The sequence below is a fragment of the Callospermophilus lateralis genome, chromosome 3, assembly GCF_048772815.1.
Source record: "Callospermophilus lateralis isolate mCalLat2 chromosome 3, mCalLat2.hap1, whole genome shotgun sequence".
In the NCBI taxonomy this organism is placed as follows: domain Eukaryota; kingdom Metazoa; phylum Chordata; class Mammalia; order Rodentia; family Sciuridae; genus Callospermophilus; species Callospermophilus lateralis.
In genome coordinates, this window is record NC_135307.1 from 111656884 (window position 1) to 111680702 (window position 23819).

General features: G+C 49.8%; 1 protein-coding gene and 1 pseudogene across 1 annotated transcript in view; both read right to left on the reverse strand.

The window, feature by feature from the left end:
- The window catches only part of Itga11 (integrin subunit alpha 11), a 114876-nt gene that overhangs the window by 24047 nt on the left and 67010 nt on the right, over positions 1-23819 (reverse strand). The window contains exons 8-15 of the mRNA XM_076851002.2: positions 18437-18581; positions 17838-18003; positions 16241-16311; positions 8576-8720; positions 7947-8095; positions 1679-1819; positions 1203-1406; positions 430-560 (exon numbers count right to left, since the gene is read on the reverse strand). Coding sequence (XP_076707117.2) covers positions 430-560; positions 1203-1406; positions 1679-1819; positions 7947-8095; positions 8576-8720; positions 16241-16311; positions 17838-18003; positions 18437-18581 — 1152 coding nt within the window. The remainder of the gene's footprint in view (positions 1-429; positions 561-1202; positions 1407-1678; positions 1820-7946; positions 8096-8575; positions 8721-16240; positions 16312-17837; positions 18004-18436; positions 18582-23819) is intronic.
- LOC143393491 (nucleolin-like) lies at positions 2633-5460 on the reverse strand (annotated as a pseudogene).

Sequence of the window (23819 nt, forward strand, 5' to 3'; positions counted from 1 at the left end):
AAATTCTGGGTTTTTTTTTTTTTTTCTTTTTTGGACTGGGGATTGAACTCAGGAGCCCTCCATCACTGAGCCACATCCCCAGCCCTATTTTGTATTTTATTTAGAGACAGCGTCTCCCTGAGTTGCTTAGCACCTGGCTAAATTGCTGAGGCTGGCTTTGAACTCGCTTCAGCCTCCGGTGCAACTCAGGACAAATTCTAAGAGGGGTTTCACACACTACTTTGGTCTGAAGTCCCACTAATCTATTAAGAAGAGGGATTTGCACTTGAAGATAATATTTACTGATTCCACAAAAGGGAAAGGTGTCATCCAGGTTTGTTCGACTGACAGTGGTTAAAGGGACAAAGACCCTGCAGCCTGTCCTTTAAACCCTCTATCTATCATGACCCCCAGGAGAGCCCAAGAGGCAGGAAAAGTGGGGGAACCAACCACAGAATCACAGCATTGCCCAGCGCGCCCACGGCCAGGTCCACCAGCCCGTCGTCGTTGAGATCCAACTGCCCGTGGATGCTGCAGCCAAAGTACCGGAGGCCGGGAGCCAGCTCCGACGCCGCCACTCTCTGCAGGGAGAGGAAAGCGTGGGCTGGGCATAAGCACTGTGAGCTCAGGCAGGGACTGCAGGCACAACGCGGGGGTCCTGGGGACAGATGTTGGACACCAGACCAAAGTCGTCTCTTTCTCAGTCTGTCACGGCATGACATCCCTACCATTAAAGCCACGCTTTTGGATTAAAATATTATGTCTTGAAAGTGTTCCCCATTCAGTGAAAATAGATGCTGATTGGCAGGTCATCCCTCAGCATTTCTAGATGATCTTATTAACAAAATTTGTGGGCCAAATGAGGACGAGGGGCCGAGACAGGTTAGTTCTGAGGTGTGTGAAGGGCACCCAGCCGTGGAGCCAGCGGGGAGTCCTCCACCTGCGGTCAACGGCACAGATGCCTGTGGGGGTGAGGTAGGTGCCTGGGTTTGTCCTTGTTGACCTTGGGAGGATAAAGGCAGGCCAGGAGAGGGTGCCAGAAGTGGTGTCGGGATGGAACTGAAGACACAGTGCACTCGTGTCAAAACTAGAGGCAAGGGAGTCCGGACAGACAGGGTCCCCTCCTGCAGAAGAGCCAGAGGAAAACGCAGAACCCCGGGACCACACAGAAGCAGCTACACTCCTGGGTCCTCCTGCTCCACCCACTCCCAGGGGACGCTCACCTGCTTGGGCTTCTTCAGGATGCCGCCTTGGAAGCCATGGAAGATGTAGATGGCGCCTCCATGGTTGTCTTCTAGAGGGGCTCCCACCACCACGTCATTGTAGGAATCTTGATTGAGGTCGCGAACAGAGGCAATGGACGACCCAAACCGGGCATTCTGGTAACTGTGGGAATCCTTCAGCGTTCCATTATAAACAAACCGGTTCTACAAAGCCAAGGCCAGGAACGGGCTCAGGGGTCTTGGTAAGGGACCCTGGGGTCGTGATTCCCTCTGCCTGCTGCCACAGCGGCCTCTCTCCATTCTGTTCTCCCAGAATCCTCTCTCTGGTGACATGAGCCCCACGACAGAGGAGGTTCCTGTTTCCCCCATTCTGAGTCCTGCAGGCGGGTACCGGCTATCCCTGGAACCCCAGTTCCCTGGTGGTGACCCAAGTCCAAGCAGGCGCCCTTGAGAAGCTGCCGCCCCACCCGCAGTACCTGTCTCAGGATGTAGACGTACACTTTGCCCCGCTCGCGGCCCTCACTGAAGTACATGGGTGCCCCCACCAGTAGCACATCGGTCACTCCGTCGTCATCGATGTCCACTGAGGTGATCTCACTCCCGAAGTAAGAGCCTATCTGCGGCACACAGAAGCAAACAGAAGTTACCCATGATCCCAATGTGCAAATATAACTATGATGAATATTCTTATGTACTTTATTCTAGCTTTTTTTTCACCTGAGATGTGTTGCTAATTCTTATGTATGTGTAAATGTTTTTATTTTTATAAATTGGGACCACACTCCATATATAGTTTATATACTTTTCTTCTTTTTTGGTACTGGGGATTGAACCCAGGTGGGCTTAACATCTTGGGATGTGAACAACATCCCTAGCCCTTTTTTATTTTTTATTTTGAGACAGGTTCTTACCAAGTTGTTTACAACCTTGAGAAGTTGCTGAGGCTGGCTTTGAACTTGCCATCCTCCTGCCTCAGTCTCCCAAGTTGCTGGGATCACAGGTGTGTACCTCTGTACCCGGCTACATACTAATTTTTAAACATAACAATGGATCACAAGCCTTTTCCTCATGGCACATTTGTTTAAAAATAATTTTTTTTCCTATGCTGGGAGTAGAACCCAAGCCTGTGACATATTTTTTTTTTTCCTTTTTCCAGTTTTGTACATGGGATGAAACAATATAAGTTCAAAACTTACAGATAAGGGTTAGTTCTATCCCTCATGTCTTTAAACAGTTTATGTGAATATCCAGTCAAAACCCACAGGGTGTCTCCTTTGAAAGGTCATCTATACAGGTTTCCAAGGAGACCACAGGACTGTACACTGACTTGGAAAGTCCTCAGAGGGCTCTGTCATTGAACAGGTAACAGAGTTAAAAACCCCGGAGTCCTTTCTATCAAATGGAAGAAGGAAAGACAGGGACAGAAGAAACTATTCAAATTCCGTCTTCCTTCCTTATGGCTGGTGGGCTCCTTCTCCCCCTCTGCCTCCTTGGAAAATCCTCCCCCTCTAAACCCTCCCTGGCCTCTGCTGCCGAATCCACCTTGGCCTCCTCTGCCACCACCTCAGCCTCCAAAGCCTCCTCTGCCTCCACCATGACCCCCAGAGCCCCGTTCCCCTTTAGGTGTGGCCCAGTCCAAGGTAACTTCGTTTCCACCGATTTCACCACCTTCCTGGCCTCTTTGGCAGCTTTGGCGTCCTCCTTATTGTTGAAGTTCACAAAACCAAACCTTTGGAGGATCCGGTTTCCCGGTCAGCGACTATCCTTGCACGAACAGAGCCTTCAGATGATGCTTTTAAGGTTTCTTCAGTGGTATCCTCAGACAGACTTTTGACAAACAGAGTTTTTGGTAGCTGGCTACTTGCGTTAGGCGATCCCCTGGGTCCTCCAGAATGATTGCTCTGCCCCCGATTTCCCTTTTATTGCAAGAATTTAAAGCTTCTTTTGCATTTTCAAATGAAGCAAACTCTAACAATGCATACCCTTTGGGTGTCCATTTTGGTTCTGTGGTTCTTTGATAAAAGTTGTCTTCTCAAATACTTCCTCAAGAGTTTCTTCATTTGCATTGTAAGAGAGGTTGCTTAAAACCAGAGGTTTTGACTCACCACTCCAGGTCTATTCTTTCCACCTCTCTAGTATTGATTCTGACCTTTCTCTCCAGTGTAGTAGAGGGAACCACCTCGCCCATCCATCTCTGTTCCCTGCTTTTCTTCAAAGGTTCTCTCTGCACCAGCTTCAGTCTGAAATTCGATATGAGCAACCCCTTTACTCTTCCCATCCTTGCTGACAATCTGATCTCCAGGTATCTTCACACACTTCTTTTAATTTATCCTGAGTGACTTTGCAAGGGAGATTTTGGGCCCACAGTGTTCTTGCACCTCCTTTTTTCTTACTGTCCTTTCCTTTTGGTTTCTCTAGTTTAATTTCGTTGTCAAAAAGTTTTAAACCAGTGAGTTCCAAGGCTTTTTTCAGACCTTTAGCAGATTCAAAATCCACATAGCCAAACTTCCTAGTCGTTCCAATTCTGAACACAGCAGCCAGATCATTTTTTTTTCGCAAAAAGTTCACTGATACCAGTTTTTAGTGCAGGAGCAGGTTTGTTAGAATTCAGATTTCCACCCAAGAGATTAAAAGACGTAGCTGGTTCTGAGCCTCCCACTTTCTGTCTCTTGGCTTCAGGAGCTGCCTTCTGTTTGGCCGTTTCCTTCTTTCATTTTCTAGGTGCTTCTTTGACAGGCTCTTCCTCCTCCGTCCCCCTCGTCCTCTTCATCCCCATTGTCCCCCTCCTGCCCTTCCTCCTCCTCAGCCATGCTCTTGGTAGGGCTTTTGCAGCAGCTTTCTTTCCTTTGGCTGGTGTGACCTCCATGGCTTCTTCAGAGTCATCTTCTTCCTCCTCATCTTCATCCTCCTCCTCCTCCTCTGAGGCAGGAGTAGCAGCTGCTACTTTCATCACTGCTGGTTCAAATTCCTCCTCCTCCTCCTCTTCCTCATCGTCTTCCTTCTTGGCCTTCTTCCCATTTCTTGCCCCTTGGCTGGGGTAATAGTTCCATTTTTTTGGGGTACCAGGGATTGAACTCAGGGGTTGAACTCTCAACTCCTGAGCCACATCCCCAGCCCTATTTTGTGTTTTATTTAGAGACAGGGTCTCACTGAGTTGCTTAGAGCCTCACTTTTGCTGAGGCTGGCTGTGAACTCTCCATCCTCCTGCCTCAGCTTCCTGAGCTGCTGGGATTACAGGCGTGTGCCATCCTGCCTGGCAACAGCTCCCTTCTTACCAGGGTCTGCTGTGCCAGTGCTTTGCCCGAAGTGGCTCCCTCTTGCCAGGTGTGCAGCTGCTGGCTGGGGTAACTGTCTCCTTGGCTGCTGTGGCTGCTGCCTTCTTGCTTGGGGTGACAGCTGCTGTCTTGGCAGGTGTGGCAATCACAATCCTTCCTGTTGGGGGAGCACCACCTCCTTTGCTGGGGTTGAGGTGGCCTCCTTGCCCTTTTTCCTGAGGGGTGACACCCTCTTCTCCACTGCTGTCACCGTCTTCATCTTCTGACATTTCCTCATCTTCACTACCTTCTTCTACCTCCTTACGGGGGAGGAGCCACTTTCTTGGGGTTGCCTTGATTTTTACTGGCCTTTGTGAGCTTCCCGACAATGGGGGGTTATGACAGGTGAGTGTGTGGCGGGTGAAGGTGCAGATGAACCTAGAGGAGCTGAAGTGACATGGACAGTGGCCCTTGGGTACTGAAAAAGCTGAGCACGTACCTGGCTGCCAGCTATAGCTAGAGACTGAGGGGAAGGCAACATATTTTTTCTATGACATGATCACTGGTGATTCTGTAGCACCCTGGTGTATTCAATCAAGGCCCTGTCGCTGGACAGTTAGCTTGTTTTCAAGTTTCAATGTCCTGGGTCACTCTGGAGTTCACATCTTGGATGGGGAGTGCTGAATTTTCCTCGGCATCTGAGTCCCTACGGTGCACCTCTCCTGCCCTGGCTGCAGTGCTCTCCAACTGGGTCGGGGGAAGTGCCACCTACTCCCTCATCAGAAGCCTAAGGGTCCCTGCCTCCACCCTCCACTTCTCCCATCTGCAGCTCTACCAGGAAGTTCCACCTGCTTCCCACTGCTCTTCCCCTGGGTGTGGTTCCTTCCAATGGACCTCTCAGTCTTTGTGCTGGCCCTCCGTCCCACCCCCATGCCACCAGAATGGCCTTTAACAGTTAACCAAGCTACATGCTTGCATTTGAGGTAAAGCCTAACCTCCTCCATGTGTCCGGCTGGACCTGCCTCCTGCCCAACCTCTGTCCCGCGACCCTCTGCTCCCAATGCTGAGCCTTGGACTCCTTCTATACCCAGTTATTGCTTCTCTTAACGACCCAGGCCCTGGCTAGTTCTGGGTTTCCCTCTTCCCTTACCTAAACCTCTCTGTCCCCTGACTTCCCCAGATAACACCTGCCACCCCTCGGATCTAAAAGCTATTCCTTTTAGAAGCTGTCCCTGGCCCTCCCTCCTTGCGGTGGGAGCCTCTTTTCCATGTGCCCCAGACTCCACACTCCTCCTACCAGCCTGCTCCCTCCAAGGATGTGCCCCTCTGGGCCTAGTCCATGCCTGGAACACAAGAGGGACCTAATAACTGCTTATTGGGTTTCCTTAGGGAAGGGAAGGCACCCTGCCCACAGGTAGGTCCTGTGTGATCGATTTATAGCCTTGGGTTAGCTTGTGTGAGCTGCTTGGGAGACATAGTCATCTTATTTCATTTCATTTTATTTTTTCGGGGGAGGTACCAGGGATTGAACTCAGGGATACTCAACCACTGAGCCACATCCCCAGCCCTATTTTGTATTTTATTTAGAGACAGGGTCTCACTGAGTTGCTTAGCGCCTCGCTGTTGCTGAGGCTGGCTTTGATTCTCCTGCCTCAGCCTCCAGAGCCACTGGGATTACAGGCATATGTCACCGAGCCCGGCTCATTTTATTTATTTATAGTTTTGGGCAGTGCTGGGGATCAAACTCAGGGCCTCACAAACGTTAGGCAAGTGCTCTACCACCCAACCACATCCCCAGCTCAGTCGTCTCATCTTACAGGGAAGGAATCTAAACTCAGAGTGTTCCAGTTGCTTGCCCAAGGTCAGAAGGCTGGTCCCTGCTAAGCTGGGGCTGTGTGACACATGAGCCCCTGGCTCCTTCCCCTGCCATATCATGGTGCAGGGTGTTTTCAGAAGAAATCTATTCTCAAGCATTAAAAGCTTTTAACTGAGGAGAAAGATAAAAATACAGGCAAGAGAAAGAGGAAATAATAAGCCTGGGTTGGGGAGCAGGAGAGATGTGTCTACTTAAAGCAATTAAGAGGCAGACAGAGCAAGGGAGGAGGGAGGAGGAGTGTGTCTAAATCTGTGGCCTTAGCTATGTGGGTCACAGTGATTTGGAATCCACTTAATTCAGCTGCTTTCGGCACTGCGGTCTCTTACTCGGATGTTGGAGGAGGAACTGGGTAGGAGTATGTCATAATTCATCAGAGAACTCCCTCCAGCTCTCAAGGTCTAGCCCTTGACTTCCAAAAGAGCCTGCCCTCGGCCGAACGAGGTAGGCAGGGTGGGCAGAGGTGGCGACCTGAAGGAGTGGCAGAATGGTGGGCAGCGCTCTACGGCCAGAGGGATTTGGGTTCCACCCAGTGAGGAGCGTGTCCTCATGGTGACGGGATGGGGGCAGCAGAAGAGGCAGGACAGGGCTGTTCCCAGGCCCAGGAGTGCTGAGGGATCGCCCAGAATAATAGATAAGAGCCTGGACAGGGCTCAGCTTGAACCAGGGTGCCTGGACACTGCCAGACGGGAGCAGTGAGGCCTGCTTTTGGGGGTCAGGAGGTGCCAGAGGTCCCCTCCAGAAGCCTGGATTCTTTTTTTTTTTTTTTTTAAAGAAAGAGTGAGAAAGAGGGAGAGAGAGAGAATTTCAATATTTATTTTTTAGTATTTGGCGGACACAACATCTTTGTATGTGGTGCTGAGGATCGAACCTGGGCCGCACGCATGCCAGGCGAGCGCGCTACCGCTTGAGCCACATCCCCAGCCCAGAAGCCTGGATTCTTAACTTGACCCCTCTGGGAATCTGCCATGTGATCTTGACAAAGCCGTGTTGCCTCCTAGGACAGATTTCCTCGGCTGTTGAAGTGACTCTGGTTCCCAGCCACTCTTACCATAGCCTTCCTGTTTGCCCTCAGGAGCCTCCAACATGAGACTCTGCCACACAGTCTGGGGCAGTGGCATTGACCTTCCACTCTGCATTGTCACTATTCCAGGAAAAGGGGAGAAGCTTGCATCTTGAGGGCCCCTAGGGCTTTGCTGGGGGTGGACTTACAACTTTTGGCAACATGAAGGTGGCTTGAGGAGTGTGACTGTCTCTTCCTGGGGGGCCTTGACAACTCTGGCTGGGAAGCCATCACCCAGATGCACCAGACAAGAGGTCAGTGACACGGCAGGGAGAAGTCTCTTGTTCTTTCCAAGCTAGTAGCAGGGCCTAGGCCTGGCTTGGTGAGAGGTTGGACTGCTCCAAGGACGTTTCAGGGCAGTAAGTGACAGCTTAGGTTGACACTTTAACCCTGATGGATGAGGTATGTGCCCATTCCAAGAAGATGCCTGTGGGTCTGGGGGCCTTCTTGTTGCCAGGGATGAGGTGAGCCCCAGAAGCCCCTCCACCCCCAATCTGATGTGCTTGCCGTGTCTTCCGGCAGACAGCCCCTGCTGCAGCCTCCTGCTCTATTACCTGCTCGCCCCGGAGGGCCTGGTGGATGGTGAGGCTCCTGTTGTTGTGCATGGTGAACAGGATGACTTTGCCCGTGTGGTTGAACCGCGGAGCTCCGGCCACATACACTCGCCCCTGCCTGGAGGACACGACCGACGTCACTGTGTACCCTGCCACAGGAGGAAACAGGCTGGTCTGTGCGCCTTGTCTTTGGCAGGCCTTGCTAGGACCCTGTTTAGCAGTGCCCCAGGCGGGACAGCGCCCCCTGCGGCCCTCGGGCACATGAAACAATGGAAGAGGTGCTAGTTTCAGCTGGTCTTGCATCTGGTCTGGGGAGGCCGACCCAGCGCGCTGCACCAGGAAGCCTTAATGCCACCGCCCTCGGACCTAGAGTCCAAAAGCACCAACTGAAACACACTCAAGGTGCGGAAGCTGCTTGTCATTTGTTCTACCTCGCTGTGGTCAGCGGTTTAGGTGCAGCACGGTGCTGGGCGTGGCGGATGGAGAAGAGCCGGTCCCTGGGCCGGGTGTTCGGGCCTGGAACTGCAGCTCAGCGTGGCTGCGTGACCCAGCACGGGGAGGCCCCTGGCCTGGGCGTGCGGGGGACCGTGCAGCCGCGTGCCCTCCCGCGTCCCCTGCAGGGCGCTTACCCAGGTACGCGCCATGGTTCTTGAGCTCGTCGGGGAACTCCTTCAGGTAGGACTCGCGGAGCGGAATGACCTTGCCGCTGCTCGTCTCCTTCAGCACCGCCCCGTTCCAGTCATAGGCGCCAACGGCTCCCAGCAGAATCCCGTCCTGGCATCCGGGAGGGTACACAAGTCAGATCCTGTTCCCTGGGGACCTCTTGCTGAAAGCCCCCAGGACCTGTGACCAGCGCAGCCTCCTGCAGCCTCCCAGGGCACCTTGTTGAGGGTTTATATGTAGCAATCTAACATTGAGCTGGACTCTCAGCTTTTGAAAAAGCCATGGAGACTGTCTTGCCCTAGCCCATCCTTAGAACAAAGTGGGTCAAACTGATCCCAAGGAATGTCAAGAAAAGAGAGTGTTCTAGAAATAAATTCCAATTTCTGGACAAATTTCCATCCTTCCTCAGGCTTCAAAGACCCCTCTAGGAAATCTCTTCCTCGTGACCTCCTTGGAGCTGTGTCTCCCCTCACCTGACTTCCTTCAGAGTTCCTTTGCAATGTGCAATTGCTTTCCTGTGAACTCTCTTGCCCAGTCACCACACTGTATGCATGACCTGATATGTCACATTGCACCCATGAATATGAACAGTTACTCTATGACTAATTAAAAACGAAAAATTATTTTTAAAAAATCCTACCCTCTCTTCATTTCTTCAGTAAAAGTTCACTGAGCATCTACTTTATGCCAACCACTTTTTTTTGGTACTGGGAACACCATCCCTGACCTTGCAGAGGGCAGAGATACTAAAGATACTAAAGACCAGTACAATCAGGGAAAATCACAGTGAAGTTTAATTTAGATTGATGGGGGTTGGGAAGCCTTTTAGAGGAAGGAATGTTTACCCAAACACCTGAAAGAGGAGAAGGGTCAGAAAAGAGGGTACAAGAGCCTGAAGGAAAGGGCCAGGAGAAGCTTGTACAAAGGCCCTGAGGCTGGAGAGTTCAAAGAACTGAAAGCTGTTTGAGTGAGGGGCAGAAGCATTGAGTGAGGGGGCAGAGGTTGAGGCTGGACAGATAAGCTAGGACCACACCATGATTTGAAGACTGAAGCTTATTTTTCAGGGCTTGGAGGGTCTTGGTCTGCCCACCCAGTGCAGGACAATTGAAATCTGCAAGGCCTGGTCAGGAGGACAGGAAGATTTGGCTCCTGGAAGGGAAGTTTCCACATTTCTGACTCCAGGGTTATTTCTTGAGTACTGAGTCCACTCACTCTCTGGGCTGCCCCTGCACCCTACCTGCTCCCCAGCATAAACAATCCACAAGACTCGTGCACTTGAAAAGAGGGTGAAAGTTACCAGACACTTGAGCAGAGCCAGGAGGGTGGCAAAGCAGTTGGAGGGCCACTTTCCTGGGTTTCCTTGGTGACTCGGGGGTGGGAGCAGCTTGCCTGTATCCCAGCTTTGGGCTTTTAAAGCACAGCACTAATGTACCTTTCTGTCCCACTGAGCCCTCTTGGAAGCCTGCAGGTTGGCTGGGCTCAAGGCTCCCCCTTAGCTTTAAAGGGAAAAATGGGTCTTATCAAAGGGTTAAAAAATGCCAGCTCCTAGAGGTGGAACTGACTGTGCAGACGGAATGTTTTTACAACTATAAATAAGCTGGTCTCGGGTGAGTCGGGCGCTTGGTGGTGTTCGACTTTCTAATTAGCCTTCTTCTTCCCACTCTGCTCAAGCCTCGGCCTGGGAGGCTGTGACAGTCTGCTGGGACCAGGACGGGGCTGGGGACTCAGATACTCGCTGTCCACAGTCACTGCCAACATTCTTCACGCTGGGGTGTGCTCCCTTCTTTGTGTAGGGCTTTCTCATCCAACCACCAATTTGAGCCCACAGAGACTCTGGGAGGGGACAGACTATTCATTATCTGCACTTGACAAACCAGAGGCTGAGGTTCAAAGGGGGGAAGGAACTTGCCCAAGGTCATATGGCAAGTCAGAAAGGCAGGGCTGGGGCCAGACAGGTGGCTTGGGCTGAGGAGAAAAACAGCCACGTGTTCCCCCAAGCCCTGGGGGAGTCCTGCTTCCAGTTGTCCTCCCGACCCCCCATCTGGAGCACTGTTGGGGCTCTGCCTTCCATCCTTCTTCCCCCCTCTCTCTGCCACTGCTCAAGATCTTAACTGCAGACCAGGCTTTCTTGTTGTATGGAGAGGGCTTTAAAGATGATTTTTTTTTTTTTTTATATTGGGGATTGAATCCGGGGGCACTTGACCACTGAGCCACATCCCCAGCCCTATTTTGCATTTTATTTAGAGACAGGGTCTCACTGAGTTGCTTAGGGCCTCGCTGAAATTGCTGAGGCTGGCTTTGAACTCACGATCCTCCTGCCTCGGCTTCCCAAGCATCTGGGATTATAGACGCGCCACTGCGCCTGACATGCAGATGAATTTTTGACTTTACAGACGGCAAGGAGCCCCTGAGATGTACTGGCAGGGCCATTTTGACACGACGCAGAGTCGAGTCTGGGAATTCCACCAGTGCTTCTGGATTTGGCGGCCCTGGCCAGTGGGTCACGCTTAGCCTCTTGCCTTGTGCCCTTGTAACCCTGGCGGTAGCTGGGTCTTGAAGTCTCAGTGGGAAGCTCTTTTCTGAGAGTGGGTTTACTGGGGACAGGGAAAGCCCCACTGAGGACAGGGGCACTGTGTGGACTACTCCACATAGTGTGAAGTCAAAGCTCAGCTCCTCTCCTAGTGTGGGAAGCCCAGACATTTTGAGACTGGACAGGTAGTGCAAAAGAAAAAAAAAAAAAAGAAGAAGATTAAAAGGGCCAGAGCCTTGGTGGGGGAAGCCAGTCATGTGCCCTCACCAAATGGCAGAGCATTCTAGGGACGGGCAGCCTCCCATCCTCTGCAGGCCTGGCACGGATTCTCTGATTTATGGCCTCCCAGTCTTCCCAGATTTATGGGATGGCCTGAGCTCCCATGAGACAACACCAGGTGTCTCTAGTGGCCTTAGCTGAGTGGACCTTGCCCACAGCTGGTGCTCTGTGGGGCAGGTTGCAGGTTGGACGGCTGTCGGAAGACCTGAGGCCCCTAGGCCATTGTAGCCGGACCTACTGGAGCATCTGTGGCATTCCTGTCACATCCTGCCAGTCAGCTCTTAGCTCCTCTCCCTGGCCTCTGCCTCAGTCTTGCCTTCCAATCAAGGTGGTTGGACTACAACCCCAGCACTGGAGCCAGCATGGTCTAGGGCAGGTGACATTGCCTCCCCAGGTGACATTTGGCCATGTCTGGAGGTGTTTCTGGTTATCACAGCTTGAGGTGGGGGTGTCTGCTTATTATCCAACATAGAAAGTCTCCTGGGTGGAGATTGAGACTCCCTGCCTAGTGGTTAGAGGATGAACTCTGGGGTCAGACCTTCCTGCGTCCCCTCTTCAGCTGTGTGACCTTGGGCAAGTCTGCCTCTGTCTCCCTCAGCACAGTGCTTGGCAGCCATAAGTACTGGGACCTGGAAGCTCTTCTCATTCATTAATGGTGCACACTGCATCTCCCGGGGAGGCGGACGCCAGAAAAGAATCTGATCTCATAGTCAAGTTGGCCACTGTGGGGTGGGTGAGAAGTGCCCCAGGGAGGCAAGGATGGGCAATTTTAGGGATCCCAGGAGAGGGTGACCAACCAAGAGAGGGGGTGGACCCAGAGAGGAGTTAGAAAAGGATTTTAAGAAAACCCCAACCCATTTGTCTGTAAATCTCAACATCCGTTCGAAGCCTCAAGATTCATTTCCAGGGATACTCCTCAGACGTCTCGAACCTGAAGTTCGGACAGGTGAAGTGCTGTCTGAGCACACACAGCCAGGCAGTGATGGCGTCCAGATGCGGATGCCAGCGGCTCTTCCTTCCAGCTTTTCTTGGCTTTGGGGAGGCTGTGGAGCCAGGCGGAGGTAGCTGCTGGAGGGCTGTGTGGAGGCCAGATGGGAGACCCTCAGAGGGCACTGGGTCTTCCTCCCCGACACCAAGATAAGGGAACAGTCCTAATCGCCTACCCAAACTGGCAGGGGGAGTCCACTTTGTAGGGCCATGGAGGGTCTCCAACCTCCAGATGTCAGTTTACCATTATGGATCATTACTTATATGTGGTGCTGAGAATCGAACCCAGGGCCTCACATATGCTCAGCAAGCGCTCTACCACTGAGCCACAACCCCAGCCCCAGCTTCTCTCATTTTTGATTGAATTAAACCATAAAGCTAGTTCAAATGCAAACTCTAAATCTAAGATTACACTGTTTAAGGCTTCAACCATTAAGAGCCTTTGGTAACAGCAGTGACCATAGCCCCAGAAGGCCCTGGGAAAGGTACAGGCTGCAGGCTGGAGGCAGGAGTCCCTTTTACAAGCTTTCTGGAAGAATGGTGCAGCTTTTGCCGAGGAGGTCACCACCCAGAGGCAGCCAGCACGCAAGAACCACTCCAGCTCTTAGTGGCCTTTGCAGTCATTTCCCAATGTTAATGAACCACTGGCTTAAAAATCTATTCTAAAGTTTGACCAGGCATCCATAGCTAGCCTTCCTGAGGGTCCATTTTAGGAATATTATTTCCCTTTTTATAATTCAAGACTAGAGTTTCTGGCTCCCGGGTTCCTGTGGCTCCTGGGTTCCTGTGGCTCCTGGGTTCCTGTGGCTCCGGCTTTCTGCCATCAGTCTAGGATGTAATGTCGTATGGTCTGGGACCATGGACCTCGTGAGTGTCTGGCTGATATCTGGAGGTCTCCTCTCTACCCTGGGCTCTGGCCCTGCTTTCTGTTGTTGCTTTAGCTTTGCAGGCTGGTTTCCTTGCTGGATAAGACAGCAGGCAGCAAGCCAGGCAATGAAGAGCTGTGCCTTTCTTCTGCCCACTGAGGATGGATACTGGGCTCCTCCCACAGGGCTGGGCCCTTCCTTTCCTTCTAACTGAACTAAACAGGCTCAGAGAAGCTCAGGCACCTCAGTATGTTTTCAGGCAGCAGCCTGTGGCCCACTTCTGGAGAGAGGGAATTTAGGGCTGGTCCAGAACATGGACCCACTCAGGGTCAAGACTGGACCTGTTGTTCCAAGTTCCCAAAGCAGCTAACTGACTGAGAACTGAGTCGCTGGGCTCCCAGGGATAGGATGGTCACAGCCATTCATGACAGCATCAATGGCTTGGCATTCACAGACCTCTGTGCTCTGACAGAACAACTTAATGTCCAGTTACAGTGGACTCATTCCCTTGGGATTTGGAGGTTTTCTTACTCCGCCTTCAATCAGAAAAGTCTCAGATCCAAATATAATCATTCTCTTTAAAAGTCTTAGCAGAGAAAACCTTCCAGATGATTGGGACATAGGAACACGACCCAGGTATTAGGGATGGTAAAAGAACTAGGATGTGTGGGGAGAGGCAACCGAGTCCCTCCGATTGGGGGAATAGGAAAACTGGGCAGCTATCTAGAAGCTGCACAGGGCAGTCATGACCTTGGCAAACCTGAGTAACAAGCTGGGACTCTAAGCTCCTGAGTCTCCCTGCCTGCCCCACCTCCTCCAAATAGTTGGGGAACCCACTGGTCCTGCAAGTGTTGGACACACTGAGCTGCTGGGGCCATTTTCCAGGGCTCAGAGTAGCTCCCTGAATCCCTAAGCCCAGCTGAGCCTCCCTGGCCCCTGAGACCTGGACAGTGACCTGCCTGAGAATGAACCTTAAGTGAAACTTGAGTCTTTGTCCCCAAATGAAGTGGTACCCTATTCTCTATCCCCAGTGCCCCCTGCCCCACCCCAGGAAATGGCCATAGAGGGATACAGGAGACGCTGGGTCTTTGATTCCCTAGCCTGTGCCCAGGTTCCTCCCAGTCCTGTGCACACAATCCTCTGCTCCCCTGCCCCACCCATGGCTGCTAAGATCCTTGTCCTTTCAGAGGCCCATTCAAGTGCTGACCCCTTGCTGATCCTTCCCTGGCCATCCCTGCCCCAGCCCAGGCCTTTCCTTCTGTAAGAGCCTGACCATTGCCCTGGTTGGCATTAGCTGTCACGTCTGGCTGCCTCACTGAGTAGGGGTCTTTACAGAGGCCCAGAAGTCCTGGAGTTTTATGCTTTTACCAAGGAGATATCTGCAGTTTCTTTCATCCTGTTCTCAAAACTGAGGACTGCTGTTTTGGACTATTTGAAGTTAACTTTTGGTGGCAAGAATCACTTCCAATTTTTTTCTTCTTTAATTGTTTTTGACAAATGCTGGTTGCATTGAATTGAATTGCATTTCCTTGATGTATTTTCGATCAGCCTTGACCCCAGACTCAGGAGCCCAGGACTCGTGCTGCCAGAGCATGAGACTTGCTGCCTGACCTTGCGCCCATGGATGCTCTTGCCTCACTGTGCCCAGCAATTTACCCTCGGATTGCAAGCTGAAGAGCAGGGCTCCACCTCTGCCTCTGCCGTATCCAGCAAAGGGCCCAGGGCAAGAAGGCACTGAGAAGATTGGTGGATCCGACCACTTTAAACAGGAGAATTGTTAATGCCTGCAGACCCCATAGGGATCTTCTGAGCATGAAATGAGGTGCAGGACTTCCCTGGAAAAGTTTACAGAGCGGTCACCTGTAACAGGGCTGTTATTATGAGGTGCATATGTTATTATGCACCTTGCTGTATTCAGGGCAGTGGGAATGATGCAGCTCAGGACAATCCAGGTTCAAGTTGTGTTTCTGCTCATCTGCCCGCTGTGTGTTGTATGTGCCCGCTCCCCTCCAATCTGGGATTTCTGACTCAGACTCTTGAGATTCCCTGTTTGCTCATGGAGCAGCTTCTGGGTGTAGATGGTGCCATGTGACTAATTCTCACTGTTTTTTTTTTTTTCACTTCAGAGGGTCACTTAACCTCTCCAAGACTCAAGGTCTTTATCTGTAAACTTGGCTCTAGGAACCTGCCCCATCTACCCCATAGAAGAGTTAAGAAAATTTGATGGATGATGAGTGCACAACTACAGGGACTAGCAGGCTTTTCTGGCAAACTGGGAGGCAGTGCCTGCCCAACAGCACACGAGTGCACAGCCCCACCTGGGACATGCGTGTTCGAAGCATGCCCATGGAGCAACACACGGGGCGTCTGTTTCCCCATGTGCTGCTCCTAAGCAGGACTTTACAGTTTATGAAGCATCTCAGAGATATGGACACTCTGTCTCTCTGGCAATTCAGGGTGGTTTCAGCCCCATCTTATGAACCAGAACCAGGTGAAGCATACAGAGGGTGAGTGGGGGCCCGAGACAGCCCCAGGCACCATATGCTGCTTGTGGCATCTTGTGCCCCCCTCTTTGGGGGCCAGGTCCACCTGGGAGCTCTGCAATCCCTGCAGAGTCTGCATGGAGTGGGGCCCATATGCAGTTGGCTACCTGGCCTAGATTTTGCACAGGGCTCTGAGGATTGAATGGGGTCATTTGTTGCAGGAGGCGATGTCTCCATCAGCACCCTCTGCAGAACCTTCCGGGTGGGTGAGTAGACTATTAGTCATAGTCCACTTGCTTCTGAAGAGGGCTTGAGACAGTAGAGGTAGGTTGAAGACCTTGACTTCCCTCTTCCACCCACAGAAGACTCTGGGAGGCAGACAGAACCCGGGAAAGAGAGGCTGAGCAGCTCATGAAAGGTGGGAAGACACACCTCGAGAGCAGGGAAGGATATGGAGAGATGGGGGGAGCCAGAGGTGACCCATACCTCCACCACATGCGAGGAGAAGCCCGTCTGTGACATCTCCAGGCCAAAGGAGGTCTCGTTCTTGTTGGTGCCTAAAACAGAGGACAGAAGGTTGCCAGGGCCATGACTCTTTGCTTAGCCCCAGATGGCACTCGGTTCACAGTTCCTACCTCCCAGGGGGCACCTTAGGAACTGGGGGTTCACTTTTGAGAAAGGCTCGAGGCTGAGGCCTACGGTGCCGTCTGCATCATCAGCCCTCATCAATACCCTGTGCCCTGAGGTGCGCTGAGCACCTTCCAGATGGCCATGGGAGAGTAGCCATTACTTCTGCAAAGGACTGGGGACAAGTATTGCGTCCACATACTGTAAATGACTGTGAAAACAGGGGGAGATCACTAAATAGTTTGTGGAAACAGTGGACATGGTTGGCAAGAAATGGAATTTCTCGCTTTGTTTGTTCCTATTATTCACTGGATTTGTTTCTGGAAGCCCTGGGATAGTTCTTACACCTCATCTCCACCCCCAGGAGGGAGACATGTCACCACTGCAGAGGTACACAAGAAAGCCCAGGGTGCCCAGGACCCCACTCCACAGCGGGTTTCCCGAACACATCATTGGAACTCCGTGCTTGTCACTCAGGGTGACCGCTTTGAGGAGAAAAACATTGATTTGGATATTTCAATTCTGCTGTGGATGTGATAAAGCCCATGTCTGGGGGCTGGGGTTGTGGTAGAGCGCTCGCCTAGCATGTGCAAGGCCCTGGGTTCGATCCTCAGCACCACATAAAATAAGTAAAATAAAAGTGTTGTGTCCAACTACAACTACAACTAAAAAATAAATATTAAAAAAAAAAGCCCATGTCTGTGCTTTTATCCATTCATCTTTGTTCTGGGGCCATTTCGTTCTCTTTGGGCAGCTCTTCATTTCCAATGCACTGCAGATGTCTCAGGCTCTGGAACGCTGTCTTCTATTTCTTTTTATGACCCTCCCCCATGCCCAAGGCCCAGTGTTGGAAGGACCCAGTAGAGCAATTTACTGTGCAAACGGGGTCTGTGCAAATAAAAGATGCAGTTTAAGTCACTGGGAGGGGGCGATCTGAAGAAACCCGGCAAAGACTGCTTTTGATGGAGCAAGACACCGTGGCACAGAGAGACTGAATGTTCTAGGCTGAGGAGTCAGGCTCGGCAGGGTCCCAGCTAGGGGTGCCAGAGAAAATATAGGGTGCCCAGCTAAATTTGAACTTCAGATAAACAATGCATAATATTTTAGTGTAAGTCTGTCACAAGTTTTGCATTTCATATTGCTGAACCTGGCAACACTGGTCTACATATCACCACTGTCCCCAGTGCGGGAACTTTGGCATGTTACTTAACTGCTCTGAGTTTCAGTCTCTTCAGCCGTCAAGTATGGAGAATACCAGAGAAGCCACCTTTCAGGTTGTTCATAAAGCACATTGCTTTGCATCCAGAACAAAGGACACTCGATTGCTCCTTTTTTTTCATTAAGCAGGGTCACTTGCTACGCCATTCCATTCCGTTTGTGCAGTTGAATTTCCCTCTGGGGCATTTGTCTGACTTAAACCCAGGTGTGTGTAGCCCCTCTGGGTGGCAGGGCTCACCTTCCAGGCTGAAGATCCTGTCCCCCAGGGCGTCAACAATGTCCTTCAGCGCTGCCTCGTCAGTGACGTTGAAGAAGTGCTTGTCATCGGGGTCGCTGGCGATGTATTTGATTTCATTTAGAAAAGTTTCTGGGTTGATCCCCCTGCGGTTGTAGTAGCCCAGGACCTGCCAGGGAACAGGGGCAGGGACGACAAACCAGGTCATAGCACACGCTCTCCCACACGCCTCAGGGCCCCTGACCCCAGGGCTCCAGGGTGGGCTGAGCCAGGACTTTTGGTGGCCCTGAGTTTTCCTCCAGGGACCATTTGCGTTTGGGGACTGATCCTCTTTTAGAGGCAAGATAAGGGCCCTGTGCTCAGCTAGGATTCTGGGAGCTGAAAGGCTTGAGCCATTTCCTAGTTTTTGAGGTTTCTGAAGCTTCCTGGCAAAGGAAGGAAAAACCAAGCCCATGACCTTTGTGGACAGGCCTGAGCAGTGCTCAAGAAGCTTCCGGGCTTGCTCTTTTAAAAGCCTGGACACGACAGGCTGCTTCTCAGAAAATAGCCCCTGGGAGTTCCTCTGAGAGGCAGCCAGCAGCCCTGGGCAGGGAGGGACTCACGGCCACGGCGTATCTGGTCACGTTGTCCCTCTCGCTTTGCTGGATGACCTTCTCCAGGTCCGGGCTGTCATGGGACTCCCCGTCTGTGATGACGATCATCACCTTCTTGGCCCCTTTCCTTCCGCCCTTCTGGAAAGCCTCTGATCTGCAACCCGAGCACAGGGGCGGGTCACTGAGGGACGTGGGGAATGGGGAAGATGAAGCCACAGCTGGCCCCCGGGGGCCACCCAACACGCCCACCCCATTGGACCTTGTACCAAAGAAGAGGGTGGGTCGTGACCCCCAGGTGACCACAGCTGAGGTAATGGTGAGCGAACCCAAGAGTCTCTGGGGCTGAGGTTTAAGAACATACCGATGCCCAGGCTCCCCTCACACCCATCAGGTCAGACTCTCCTGGGGCCTTGCCTGGCCATCAGTGATTTTTTTTTTGAGAGAGAATTTTAATATTTATTTCTTAGTTTTCGGTGGACACAACATCTCTGTCTGTATGTGGTGCTGAGGATCGAACCCAGGCCGCACGCATGCCAGGAGAGCGCGCTACCGGCTTGAGCCACATCCCCACCCGCCATCAATAATTTTTAAAAGTTCTACTGAACACCCAGCATTGTGTCCCATTTTCCTAAGGACTGAAGAGCTGAGGTGCCAGGGAGTTCACCACCTAAACAACTGACCCGGAGAACATGTGTGAGGAAGCCCCAGAGTTCTGACTTCTCCCATGAGGACTACTTTGATTGTATTTTTGGAAATATTAAATATTACATGAATAAAAAAGTTAATGTGATATATATGTGTATATATATATGATATTGAATTTTATATATATTGCACTCCAATAATATTGCATTATATATATATATATATATATATATATATATATATATGGTGGAATATTATTCAGCCTTAAAGAAGAATGAAATATGGCATTTTCCAGAAAATGGAGGGAGCTGGAGAATATCAAGCTAAGTGAAATAAGCCAATCCCCAAAAAACAAAGGCCAAATGTTTTCTCTGTTATACAGAAGCTAATTCACAATGCTAGGGAAGAATAGAATTACTTTAGATTAGGTAGAGGGGAGTGAAGGGAAGGGAGGGGCTCTGGGGGCAGGAAGGATAGTAGAATGAATCAGACATTCATTATTACCCTATGTACACATATAAGACTAGTGGGATTCTACATCACGTACAATCAGGAATGGGAAGTTATACTCCATTGATAGATGTATCAAAGTGCATTCTACTGTTATGTATAACTAATTAAAACAAAAAAATTAAAAAAATGAAATGGAAAATAGTTCTCTTACTTTTTGATTTTCAGTGCTTGGAGCATGAGCTTGGCTTACCTGTTGGGCCCTCCAGCCCCGGGACAGCAGGGCTAGCCCAGTCACGCCCAATATGGCAAAGGGGCTCTGACAGTTGGCAATTGGTCTACTAAACATGAAAAACTGGCTCTTGGTGCCTCTGTGATCAACCCTCCTTTAGACCACAGTGTGCTGAGCACACCTATGGTCTTGCCAAGACTGGCCCAGCAGGTAGAATTTTCCACTATAAAAATTAATGTCACTTGTGGACTTGGCAGTGATTCCCATGAGTCTTACCCACTGCCAGGCAGGAAGGACAGCCCTCAGGTTTAAGCTCTGTAAGGACAGACTGAAGACCAGTGGCCTTTGGGTTAGCAGAGGTAACTTGTTACATGACAAGCTTGTTACCTGATGAGCTTTTGCATGTGATTTTGATGTTGAGGAATTCACAAAACTTGGACTAAGTTGCCTCAGAACTTCTTCAAGCTGCCAGATGTTGAGAGCCACAGCCGAAGCGGCCCCAGCAAACTTCCAGCTGATTGGCTCCTCTGCGGTGATGCTCATTGGGCTGTTTCCCCGCCCTTTCAGACCACAGAGCTGCTCTTTGGGGGACTCGTTTGGCTCCGCCCACGTGACCCAGCCAATCGGCCTCAAGAGTGGGAGGAGTGGGGGTTGAGAGGCTCGCCTGAAGCCAGTGGTGGCAGTTGGGCTCTGAGGGAATTCCTGAAGAGCTCGTGTGGTGCGGCATGTGTGTTCTAAAAATAAAGTTCATTTCTGCTTGACAAGTGGCTCGTGAATTGTGCCCAGCCAGACTGCGGCATTTGGTGGCTCCCACGGGGAATGACTGAGGGTAAGTGATAAGGTAAACTGCTCGCCCCTGAGGGCAGGGCGAGAGGATGGGTAGCCATTTTAAGATTCTTCTTTTGGTTTGTTTCACTTTTGTTTTAAGTTGCCTGTCCCTGGAGATGTGTAAGATGGAAGAAAAACTGCTCACATCTGAGGAAAAACTATTTGTGTCTGAGGAACAGATAGGGAGAAAGGACAGATGGACATTTCAGGAGGATAGAAAGGCTGATATAATGAATTTTTGTTCCATTTTTGTTTCATTCTGTTTCAGTTTTGTTAGGCGTTATCTGGTTGGGTTGTATTATAGTAGAAATATGGGATCAGAAATTAGTAAAAAACAAACTGAAAGAATGTTAAGTAAATTGTTAGAGGAAGGAGGCACCCCAGTAAAACCAAGAGCAGGCAGGGCATACGTTGATACAATACAAAAATGTAGCCCATGGCTTTTTAAGGAGGAGATGTTAAATATATCACAATGGAACCATCATGGTGAAGATTTAAGGGAGAGGGAAAAGAAAAACCCAGGAACTCTGCCAGTTGGCACATTGCCATTGTGGATGATGATACAATTTTGTTTGCCTAGTCCAAAGCCTTCAGTTCAGACTATGGTAGAAGACATGTTAGATCAATCAAGTAAAAGAGAAGGTCTCTCGAGCTAGTCAGTCAGAGGAAGAAAATTTAAAGGAGGAAAAGCCATCAGGGGAGAAGTTACAACAGGAGGCTGTTACTAACACCTTTCTATCACCAGAGGGCGTAAGTGTCCAACCAACAGCTCCACCTCCATATGCTGGGAGGCCCCCAACCCCGTAGTTGATAGATGGGATCCTGAGACAGGACCTCAAAGATTAGCATGCCCTGTATTTGAACAGGCAGGAGGGCAGCAAATTCATCATGTTTTAGATTTCAAAACAATGAAGCATACATATTTTCTCTACACTAGAAGAAGCTACAAATTTGCATAAAAAGTTCCATGTCAATGCTAATACTTTACAAAAGCATTTTAAAATAACTAAGGAACAAGCTAGACAAATAATAAAATAATGTCAAAATTGTGTGACCTTTTTACCACAAGTTAATCTTGGAGTCAATCCTAGAGGACTGATACCTAACCATATTTGGCAGATGGATGTCACACACTTGCCAGAATTTGGAAAATTAAAATATTTGCATGTTACAGTTGATACTTCTTCCGGATTTTTGATGGGCTCCCTTCATACCGGAGAAAACATTGAAGATATTATAGCTGATTGCTTACAAAATTTTGCCACTGTAGGTGTTCCAAAACAGTTAAAAACAGATAATGATCCTGGCTATACTTCTACCTCTTTTAAACAATTTTGCTCATCATTTGGCATTACTCATATAAGAGGAATCCCATACAATCCACAGGGACAAGGCATAGTTGAAAGAGCTCATCAAACTATTAAAATGTACTTATTAAAGCAAAAAGAGGGAATTGGGAAGGGGTATATATCCCCCAAAGATAAACTTAAAATAACTCTTTTTACTCGAAACTTTTAAAATTTGGATTTATCAGGGCTTAGTGCTGCGGAAAGGCATATGTGTCCAAAAAATGTACATAAGCCCAAGGTACTTTGGAAGGATATTCTAACAGGACAATGGAAAGGTCCTGACCCAGTGATTGTCTGGAGTCGGGGGGTCTGTTTGTGTGTTTCCATAGGGAAAACAGCAGCCAATTTGGATTCCAGAGAGATTAACTAAAGCGATTTCTACAGACCAAAAAGAAGATGATTTGGCTCAAATCCATAACAGCTGATATCCAGAACTCCAGTTTGGCTATCCTTACATCTGCGACAGTGGTTCTCCCACACCTGGAGGCTAATGAAACCAGGATTTTTTTTTCAATATCTATTTTATTATTGCCCTTTCCCACATCATGAAGTTCTATTTTGTTTTTTGAGCTCATACAGACCTAGGTTAATGTTTTGCTGATTAGTTCTATTTTTTTGACTATGGAGTTTTTAAACATTGCAATGGAGATTTCACCTGTAAAAAGTTACAAGGCCTTTACTATTATGTTATGTGTTGTATGTATTATATTATGTGTGCACACTTGTGTTTTGTGTTGTATGTTTGTATGTGCGTATGTCCATATATCATATATGATTAGCGCTCATGAAAAAATAGATCCAAATTCTTTTTTCTTATTCACGTGATTTAAATGGTTTAGTTTAAATTGGGTACAGCTGTTGAGGATTGTTTTAATATGTGAACAAAAAAGGAGGTTAACAGATCTGTTTACTTTCACCTTTCCTTTTCATTATATTTAATAATTCTGTTCAGGATAATGTAAATTGTTCAGAAAATTGTTTTCTTTTAGTGCCTGCTGGAATGTTACATAATTTTTTCTTTAGCCATCATTGCCAGAATTCCTATCTTCATCCCAGTGCTGGTGAAGACAAAGACAAAACCAAACTATAGCTTCTGCAATAGCTATCACTGAACTGCTTGCAGAACTTGCCTCAACTATGTATCACTTGTATGCATTGTGAACTATCTCTTGGTGCAGTGACTTGTGGTAGTGCCAGGGTATTTTTGCTGATGGTGCCATCGGTGGTACAATTTTTCCAAAAGGAGCCATCAATTGGCTTGGTGTCATGGCATTTTGTATCCTCCTCCCTTCTGCTTGTGATGGTCATTCAGCTAAAATTTGGGGGCCAACAGAGGTGAGGCAAAGAACCTCACCCCCCCACTGGTACAAAGGCCTATCCACAGGTGTAGCTGTATGCTGGACCGGTAGTCAATGATGGGTAAGATCCAATTGCAATGGTACCAACCTAAGACAGGAGGCTGACGCCTTGAGGTCAGCTCATCTGATGGCAGGTAAGGACCTTATGTAGTATTGGACAACCTAAGACAGGCATGGTCCCTAAGCCACATGCTTGTTGTTTAAACAGAGAGGGGGAAATGTTGAGAGCCACAGCCTAAGCGGCCCCACAAACTTCCAGCTGATTGGCTCCTCTGCGGTGATGCTCATTGGGCTGTTTCCCCGCCCTTTCAGACCATGGAGCTGCTCATTGGGGGACTCTTTTGGCTCTGCCCACGTGACCCAGCCAATCGGCCTCAAGAGCGGGAGGAGTGGGGGGATTGAGAGGTTCGCCTGAAGCCGGTGGTGGCAGTTGGGCTCTGAGGGAATTCCTGAAGAGCTCGTGTGGTGCGGCGTGTGTGTTCTAAAAATAAAGTTCGTTTCTGCTTGACAAGTGGCTTGTGAATTGTGCC